Source organism: Portunus trituberculatus, chromosome 24 (assembly GCF_017591435.1).
Source record: "Portunus trituberculatus isolate SZX2019 chromosome 24, ASM1759143v1, whole genome shotgun sequence".
Lineage (NCBI taxonomy): Eukaryota > Metazoa > Arthropoda > Malacostraca > Decapoda > Portunidae > Portunus > Portunus trituberculatus.
The window spans coordinates 7,965,156-7,975,155 of NC_059278.1; the positions used below are offsets into that span (position 1 = coordinate 7,965,156).

General features: G+C 47.0%; 1 protein-coding gene across 6 annotated transcripts in view; it reads right to left on the reverse strand.

Annotated features, from left to right (window-relative positions):
- The window catches only part of LOC123508392 (irregular chiasm C-roughest protein-like), a 114,856-nt gene that overhangs the window by 25,083 nt on the left and 79,773 nt on the right, over window positions 1-10,000 (reverse strand). For all 6 annotated transcript variants that reach the window (XM_045262108.1, XM_045262105.1, XM_045262109.1 and 3 more), the window contains 4 exons: window positions 4,194-4,293; window positions 3,802-3,981; window positions 1,852-2,110; window positions 1,210-1,368 (listed from right to left, as the gene is read on the reverse strand). In XM_045262108.1, coding sequence (XP_045118043.1) covers window positions 1,210-1,368; window positions 1,852-2,110; window positions 3,802-3,981; window positions 4,194-4,293 — 698 coding nt within the window. The remainder of the gene's footprint in view (window positions 1-1,209; window positions 1,369-1,851; window positions 2,111-3,801; window positions 3,982-4,193; window positions 4,294-10,000) is intronic.

Genomic DNA, 10,000 nt, shown 5'->3' on the forward strand with positions numbered 1-10,000 from the left:
CAGCACAAGCACACGAATTCCTTCCTCCCAATCTCCTTCCTCTCCCTTTCTCTCTCCCTCTCCCTCTCTCCCTGCCTGTCCCCCTCTCTCACGCGGAACCATTTCATCCTGCGAGGCTTGAATTGATACTCTCACTAACCCCGACGTCGACTCAGGCCGTGACGCGAGGCCATGACAGCTGGAGGTAGTTCGTTTTGCCTTCTTTTGCGTCCTGAGCGAGGGGAGGTGGGCGAGTACTGGGTGGTGGGTCTCACTGTTGGTGGGTGGATGGTGGGTCTTGCATTGGGTGGGTGAGGAATTGTATGTTTGGGGATACGTTAGATTTTTAACGGATGAGTTTTGTGAGTGACGGCAAGCAAGCCTCGGGGTGGTGAGTAATGGCTGTCAGGGATTGAGGGAAGCATTCAGGGGCGGCAGGACTTTTTGAGAGGGACTAGTACGTATGTGAAGGATTTCTACTTGTGGGTAAGTTGTGAGGGAGCGAGGGGAAGACTGCCAGGGATTGGAAGGCTTGCTGGAGCATTGGAATGTTGCTGGAATATTGGAAGGTTGATGGAACAGGGAAGGTATCTGGTCCAATGTATGGTTAGTGGAACACTGGAAGGTTTATGAAACGCTGGAAAGTTGATGGAACACTGGAAAGTTGATGGAACCCTGGGAAGTTGATGGAACACTGGGAAGTTGATGGAACACTAGAACGTTGATAGAAAACTGGAAACTTGATGGAACACTGGCAAGTTGATGGAACACAGAGAGGTTGATGGAACACTGGAAGGTTGCTGAAACAGTAGGAAGCTGATGGAACACTGGAAATTTGATGGAACACTGTAAGGTTGTTAAAACAGTGGGAAGCTGATGGAACACTGGGAAGTTGATGTAACACTGGGAAGTTGATGGAACACTGGAAAGTTGATGGAACATTAGGAAGTTGATGGAACACTGGAAGGTTGTTGAAACAGTGGGAAGCTGATGGAACACTGGGAAGTTAATGGAACACTGGAAGGTTGTTGAAACAGTGGGAAGCTGATGGAACACTGGAAAGTTGATGGAACACTGGAAGATTGCTGAAACAGTGGGAAGCTAATGGAACATTGGAAGGTTGTTGAAACAGTGGGAAGCTGATGGAACATTGGAAAGTTGATGGAACATTGGGAAGTTGATGGAACACTGGAATGTTGCTGGAACACTAGAAGGTTGATGAACACTCACTCTCTTCGTTGAGGCGGATCTGCTTCCTGGCGACGCCGTACTCGTTCACCACGGAGCAGTTGTAAGCACCAAAGTCGTGGGTGTCTGCGTCGTGAATCACCAGCACGTTACGAAGCCCTTCTTCCTGGCGGTCCACCATCACCTCGTAGCGCGGGTCGCCTGTGGGAGGACGGGACACTACAGTCTCAGGAGACCAACACAAGATCACCACCACCACCACCTCCGCTGCCGCCGCCGCCGCCTGGTCCCCTGCTGGCCTAGAGTTAGAGTCAGGAGTGCCTAAAGTGGAAAGCTGAGTTGTGTTTGCCTCGCTAAAGATACACAAACGTAAACTGGCGCTCCCATTTGCCTTATTTCTGGCTCCTGGTATATATGGAGTGGCAGCAAATGGCGTCTCTTTTAGCTCTTTGTAATTAAACTGCCTCCCGCCCTCTGTGTTCCCGTCAGGAGTGAGGGGATGGGCGCGAGGCACTTCCTCAGACTCATCACCTCGTCCACGTAAACACTAGACGCCCGTTGATGTAACAAAACGGCCTTTATGCTGCTGTCACGGACGAGGCAACGAGCGGCGAGACAGCCTGAGTGCCGCGACCCCCTGGTATGAGACAAGAACCTGCTATCACATGAGGCCAGACTACTTACTAAGGTCGATTTCCCTTCCGTTGTAAGTCCACGTGACTCTGATAGGGCTTGGGATGGATACGGTGCTGCACTCGAGGCTCACGGTGTCCCCCATGCGGCCCTCCTGCTCCCCGGCGCTCACGATGGTCGGCGGGCCCTTCACCAGGACCCGTACGGTGCCACGCAGGTCAGGGAAACCCCGCACGCGAGCCACACACACGTATACGCCGGCGGTGGTGGACCCGACCATCACCGCAAGATCCCGGCCCGTCCCGAGAACCTGGGAGAGAGAGAGAGAGAGAGAGAGAGAGAGAGAGAGAGAGAGTGTGTTAGTCTTAGTTTAGGTAATTATCATTATTATTATTATTATTATTATTATTATTATTATTATTATTATTATCATTATTGTTATCATTATTATTATTATTATTATTATTATTATTATTATTATTATTATTATAATTATTGTTATCAGTAGTAGTAGTAGTAGTAGTAGTAGTAGTAGCAGCAGCAGCAGCAGCAACAATAACAACAGCAGCAGCAGCAACAGCAGCAGCAGCAGCAACAGCAACAGCAGCAGCATCACCACCATTAGCAGTAGTGATAATAGAAATAGAGAAGAGAGAGAGTGAGAGAGAGAGAGAGAGAGAGAGAGAGAGAGAGAGAGAGAGAGAGAGAGAGAGAGAGAGAGAGAGAGAGAGAGAGAGGAAATCTGACAGTATCCGTGCGTGTTTAACCTCGTATTTATAATTTACCTGAGAGCGGCCTTGTACCTTCGTGATCCGGTGATAAGGAGCTGCAGTGATTATAGCGAGGTGGTTATTGGCCCTTTTTTTAGAGGGAGCTAAAATTAGGAAAGAATGGCTACTGCGTCTGGATGGAGGGCGCGCAAGACGACCCGTTGTTAGAAGGAAGGAAATGAATATTTGAATACGCAAGGAAGAGAGAGAGAGAGAGAGAGAGAGAGAGAGAGAGAGAGAGAGAGAGAGAGAGAGAGAGTGGTGGAGGGGAGGTGGGGAGGGAGGGAGAGGGATAGGCAGGGCAGTTATGATCATTTGGTGGGTCTGTGAAGTCATAATCACGGAGTAGCGAGGCGTCCCAGGCAAACAGCGAGGCAGGCCAAGCCACATCACGCACCGTCAACATTAGACCTGGCTTACCTGTGCTAATGAGAGGTTTATATCTCACAGCCCAGTAATAATGTTCCGACCGCGGTATCTCCACACCGAGAGAGAGAGAGAGAGAGAGAGAGAGAGAGAGAGAGAGAGAGAGCAGACAACGTGCTTACAGGCAATCAGCCATCTATTTTCCATTCACACACACACACACACACACACACACACACACACACACACACACACACACGGCCCGGTAGCTCAGTGGTTAGAGCGCTGGCCTCACAAGCCAGAGGACCAGGGTTCGATTCCCCGGCCGGCTGGAGATATTTGGGTGTGTCTCCTTTGACGTGTAGCCCCTGTTCACCTAGCAGTGAGTAGGTACGGAATGTAAATCGAGGAGTTGTGACCTTGTTGTCCCGGTGTGTGGTGTGTGCCTGGTCTCAGGCCTATCCGAAGATCGGAAACAATGAGCTCTGAGCTCGTTCCGTAGGGTAACGTCTGGCTGTCTTGTCAGAGACTGCAGCAGATCAAACAGTGAATTACACACACACACACACACACACACACACACACACACACACACAGAACCGAGATAAACTGAGATCCCTCCACCAAAGAAAGAAAAGACGAGAGAGAGAGAGAGAGAGAGAGAGAGAGAGAGAGAGAGAGAGAGAGAGACAGTCAGGAGTTCCCGTGTGTCCTGTCAACAAGTGAAATCCCCACCTCCCAACTTGGCGTGGCGGCTGTCCTCTCTCCTCTTCTCTCTCCCTCTTGCTTCTTCTCACCCTTTCCCGCTCTCTGTTGGTCCCCTCGATCCTCTGAGCCCAGGTGAGACACGGCCACTAGTACCTACCTGCGTGGAGGCCTCTCGTAGCCAGGTGATGGTGGGTGGGGGATGAGAGTTCACGTCACAACGAAGCGTCACTTCTTTTCCTGTCTCCGCCATCACGTCCCTGGGCAGCGTGCGGAAGGCGGGGCCGTACTGCACCTGCACGTTGAGAGTCTTCTTGGCTGAGCCCACCGTATTGGACACCTAATGAGGGCACAGGTGTCCAAACATGAGGCAGCGAGGATGTGAGCGTTTAGCAAGGTCAGGAGGGAGTCAAAGTAAATATCTAATTATATCAGTTTTACTACGTGGACAGGTAATTGTGTTTGAATACCATTAATTTCATCATTCACGTGCAAAAAAGTCATGATTTAGTCTCGTGAGTGAGCGACCTACCTGCTCACCCACCCACTCACCTCGCACGACACGCTGTCCTGGTGGAAGCTGCGGGTTATCCTTCGCAGCGTCAGTGTGCGGGAAGTCTCGTTGGGCAGAATTTCAGTATTATGGTACCACCTGAAACACGTCACGACAAGTATGAGTGACATCATTACAGAGAGCAACACTGCACTTGAGTGTGGGAATTGGTGGTGTACTGCCTGCCACGTGTGTGTGTGTGTGTGTGTGTGTGATGCCTTTCAGCTCAAGTGTATACGGAAATTGAATCGTGTGATGTAATAGTTTGCCAATCCGTATACTATTTGTTACATTTTTGTCTTAGTAGTAGAAATAGTATTAGTAGCAGTAATAGTAGTTGTAGGAGTAGGAGGAGGAGGTGGTGGTGTTGGCGGCGTTGCTTTTTTACTTCTTGTTAGTTTTAGTTAACTGAAGGGGGAACAGGAGAAGCAGAAGGAGGAAGGGGAAGAGAAGGAGGAAGAGTCTATCAGCTGCACGTCCACGAGATCCTATTGACTGTCACTCTACCTATCGTTTCCAGCCTTTTCTTCATTTTACGGCGGGCATTTGTGTACACACACACACACACACACACACACACACACACACACACACACTATTATGTACATGAAAATTTGTATCTATCTGCTGTGGTCAATGTCTATCTACGTATCTGTCATTCATGTTCTTTAAGTGTTTCACTGTTTGATCTGCTGTAGTCTCTGACGAGACAGACAGACGTTACCCTACGGAGCGAGCTCAGAGCTCATTATTTCCGATCTTGGGATAGGTCTGAGACCAGGCACACACCACACACCGGGATAACAAGGTCACAACTCCTCGATTTACATCCGGTACCTACTCACTGCTAGGTGAACAGGGGCTACACGTGAAAGGAGACACACCCAAATATCTCCACCCGGCCGGGGAATCGAATCCCGGTCATCTGGTTTGTGAAGCCAGCGCTCTAACCACTGAGCTACCGGGCCGTGTGTGTGTGTGTGTGTGTGTGTGTGTGTGTGTGTGTGTGTGTGTGTGTGTGTGTGTGTGTGTGTGTGTGTGTGTGTGTGTGTGTGTGTGTGTGTGTGTTTGTATTCTTGTTTTGCTCCCCTCGTTTCCTTGTGGCACAAGACGTCACATCCAGTGGAAAATATTCCTTTGGACGAGTGAGCATCGTTGTAGCTTGGTTTGGGATCTTTTCTAGTGGGCTGGCTTGCCGCGGGGACCTGGAGAAGCCTAGAGGAGGAGGAATAGGAGGAGAAGAAATGGAAAGAAAAATAAAAGGAAGAGGACGAAGGTGGTGTACGTAGAGAGAGAGAGAGAGAGAGAGAGAGAGAGAGGAGAGAGAGAGAGAGAGAGAGAGAGAGAGAGAGAGAGAGAGAGAGAGAGAGAGAGAGAGAGAGAGAGAGAGAGAGAGAGAGAGAGAGAGAGAGAGAGAGAGAGAGAGAGAGAGAGAGAGAGAGAGAGAGAGAGAGAGAGAGAGAGAGAGAGAGAGAGAGAGAGAGAGAGAGAGAGAGAGAGAGAGAGAGAGAGAGAGAGAGAGAGAGAGAGAGAGAGGAGGGGAGAAGGGAAGAGTGCTCAGGCAGACAGACAGGCATACTGACAGACAGAGAAATAAAAAAAAGTGGAGGAAGAAATATGTAAAGAAGAAAAGTTAAAACACTACTGAGAATTCGAAACTTTCACAGAGAGAGAGAGAGAGAGAGAGAGAGAGAGAGAGAGAGAGAGAGAGAGAGAGAGAGAGAGAGAAAGTGGGGTGTAGGAGGATGTACGCACCGAGCCAAATTCCATCATTTACATGGCTTGAATTGTCCCACAGAACCAAAACAAACCTCTCTCTCTCTCTCTCTCTCTCTCTCTCTCTCTCTCTTTGTCTGTCCTTCGGGGTAAGATGTTGCAGAATAATGATGTGGCTGGAATAACATTGGGGTGTGGATTATTTCTTGAAGCCTCAGGTGGCGGGAAGTATTCTTATAATGCTAATACTCGTGGGACTCTCCTTCCAATGCGGTGAATGGCATTATTTGGCCGCGCTGCTCTACTTCCCCCTACTCTTGTCTTCCTTCGGCCTGGTGGTGAGGGCGGGAGCAACGGAATGTACTGTTGAGTAATGGCGAATGGGTTTTATGTGCTCTTGTCTTCCCTATGGATGGGTAGTGTGGGAGTTAGTCATTGTAATATGTTAGGCATTGGAAAAAGAGTACATAGATGCCTTTGTGAGGGAGTTATGGATTATATTATATTAAGTAATTTGGAATAGGTTTTATGTGCTCTCGTCTTCCCTATGGCTGGGTAGTGACGGGGCTTCTCCATTACAATAAGTTAGGTAATGGATAAATAGATGCTCTGTGAGGGAGTTATGGTACGTTAGGTAATGGGGAACTGGTTTTGACTAATAGGGAAAAGAGTAGACGATGTATGTTTCTTGAAGAGAGTATGATCTGTCTCTCTCATCCATCAGTGCCAAGGAATATAAAAGAAGAACAGTAACAAGTGTATAGTGAATAGGTTGGGCAAGGGATTGTAGGGCTAAGGCAATGTAGGCTCTTTAAATTTCAAACTCTATCAAACTGAAAGTGACTCAAAGGAAGAATGAAAAATAGATTCCAATTCATAAGTGATTGAGATGGAGCTTCTAGCGCGCGCGCGCGCTCCCGCCTGTGTGTGTGTGTGTGTGTGTGTGTGTGTGTGTGTGTGTGTGTGTGTGTGTGTGTGTGTGTGTACAGATGCTAAAGTATGTGGGTTTTTTTCTGAGACTCAATATTTGAAATTTTAAGATTGGGGCGTGTTGGATTGTTTGCTATTTTCTTTTAATGTTTTTTTTTTTGTTAATCCTTTCACTCCTGGATAATTGTTCCCATAATCACCAATATGTTTTTTTAGACATTTTGGTATCGGAGTGTAACGTCCATTCAAATGATTGTTTTTATTATTGTTGTCATCATTGTCCTTCTTCGTCTTCTTCTTTTTCTTCTTCTTCTTCTTCTTCTTCTTCTTCTTCTTCTTCTTCTTCTTCTTCTTCTTCTTCTTCTTCTTCTTCTTCTTCTTCTTCTTCTTCTTCTTCTTCTTCTTCTTCTTCTTCTTCTTCTTCTTCTTCTTCTTCTTCTTCTTCTTCTTCTTCTTCTTCTTCTTCTTCTTCTTCTTCTTCTTCTTCTTCTTCTTCTTCTTCTTCTTCTTCTTCTTCTTCTTCTTCTTCTTCTTCTTCTTCTTCTTCTTCTTCTTCTTCTTCTTTTTCTTCTTCTTCTTCTTCTTCTTCTTCTTCTTCTTCTTCTTCTTCTTCTTATCATTGATACCATCACTGTTATCATTATTTACTAATTTACTCTTATTTAATGATGAATTCTTACCGGACTCTGAATATTAATAAGTAAGTAAGAAGTAAAAGGGATAAAGATTTTTCTTTGTGTGTGTGTGTTTGTTTGTGTGTGTGTGTGTGTGTGTGTGTGTGTGTGTGTGTGTGTGTGTGTGTGTGTGTGTGTGTGTGTGTGTGTGTGTGTGTGCGTTCGTGCGTCCGCGCGTGTGCGCTTTCTTAATTTATGTATTTTTCTTTCCAGAGTGAGGTGATGGCAGGCGGACACGTGATTAAGAAGACCAGTGTAGCGCTCTAATGTGTCGGTGTTGAGCGGCTTCGGAAACTTTAAATACTATGTTTGCATATGAGAAAAAGGAAGACATTGTCGTGGGAGAAGCAACGAAATATTCCCGACAATTCATGCAGCGAAAAATCAAGTTAAAAGTGATATTTCCAACTTGGGTGTCTTTCTGTCAGAACTTTGTAAAGATTAGAATCGGAGAGTGAAGTGAATAAGGCATCCCTCTGGGAAAGAAAGACATTGCAGAAAATACATTGAGAAATACACCGCAGTGAACTAGTGGCTGGCCTGGAGGAGGAAGAGGAAGAAAGAAGGAAAGGATCGTCACCCCCCATCCCCCAGCACCTTTCCTCCATTCCCCCTCTATGCCTCCCTCTCCCGGCATCACTCCAGGGACCGAGGAACACCTGGCCGCCGCAACACAGGTAAAGTACCGGATTTACACTGTGGTACAAAGTTGTGTGTTTCTTCTCGTGGATTTTCTCTGGTTCCGTTTTTTGTGGCGGTGTCCCTGCAGTGGCGAAGGCGAGGTTGCTGCTGCTGCTGCTGCTGCTGGTGCTGCTGGTGCTGCTACTGCTGTTGCTCCTTCTCTTGTTGCTGCTCCTGCTAGTGACTTTGTGTTGGTATTACTGTCGCCTTTGTTAGTTGAAAGCTAATGAAGTATTCATATTTTCTGATGTCGTTAATGTTGTTTGGATTAAGGATACGTGTGTGTCAATCAACAGTTCTGTCTGTACATTTCTCTATTTCTTTTTACTTTTTTTTTTTGCTGTTGTTGATAATTCCATGTAGCAGCTAGCACAAAATTCCTGTTTTGTTGTGTTGTTACTGCTATTTGTGCTGTTTGTGCTGCTGTTTGTGTGTTAGCAGTTTGTATACATTTCTATCACCTGCTATTATGGCTTTATTTTTTGGTAGTGTTGATGCTGATGTCATAGCAACTAGCACAAAACTCCTGCTTCATGGTGTTGTTACTGTTATGGTGCTGCTGGCGCTGTCTGTGATGCTGCTTTAAGGGAGTCAGCAGTCCGTATAATTTTTTTTGTCTTTCTCTGCTGTAACCGCTGTTTTATGGTGCTGTTGATGCTGATGCCATGTAGTGGCTAGAACAAAATTTCTGCTTCTTGGTGCTATTACTATTATGGTGCTACTGATGCTGTCTGTGATGCTGTTTTAAGTGATTCAGCAGGCAACATTCCTTCCTTGCGCTGCCGACTGCGATCCTGCTTTGTCACTCTTTTTCACCGCGGCTGTTCTCCCTGTAGTCTCTTTGTACGTGCGCGTGTGATGGAATTCTTGCTGGTGCGGGGGCGTGTCTTCGCTCAGCCGCCCCTCCCTTGGTCTCGCGCCTTTCCGCAGTGTACATTCGTTTCGTCGGGGAGGGTTGTAATGGTAAAGTTCAATTCCTGGCCTTTGGCGAGGGTGCAGAGGGCTGGGGGTGTTCTGGGTGAGTCGTGGTGGTATTCCCTTCGCCACGCCTTCTTTCAAACATTGTATCAGAGGTTATGGTTTGTAATAGTAACGGCAAGGTAAAGATTATAGATTTTGTATTTGATTTTTTTTATAATGCTGTGATGTGATGTGTGATGTGTGGTGTGTGGTGTGTGTGTGTGTGTGTGTGTGTGTGTGTGTGTGTGTGTGTGTGTGTGTGCTTCTCTCTCCTTTGTATTTTGATGTTTATGTTACCTTTATGTCGCTTGCCTCGTTTTTCTTCCGCGAGTTCCATGTTCAATTCATGTTTCCCCCACATGCCGCAGTTCGGGACAGCCAAGCGTTGCCGTTTTAATGAAATTGATCAGCGTGTTTTTATTTATTTGTAGCACTTGTTTATTTTTTCATTTAGGGTCAGTGATTATTTTTGCATCGTGTTCCCGGGCGAGGAGGGCCACCAAGGACGCATCACGCCGCTGCTCCTCTGCTACTCAATTTTTAACTGGCGCCCACTTTCAACAAAAGCTGCATCTTACTCGTCCACTCTCACCTTGCTCACCCCACCTGCAGCACCTTCTCACACTAAGTATCCCTCATCCTACCTTCACCCTTTCCTGTTTCTCTTGCTCTTGTCACCCGCCAATCGAGACAACCACTGGCATCGCTTCGCTTCATCATTGCACATTATTCCCTTCTCATCAACACGATCCTCCCTCAACACGCCTCCCTGTTAATATTTCGTGTGTCTGGAGGTCTATTCGGCATGTTCATGTTGTCTGAATGTCTGTGAGTCTCGTGCTGGC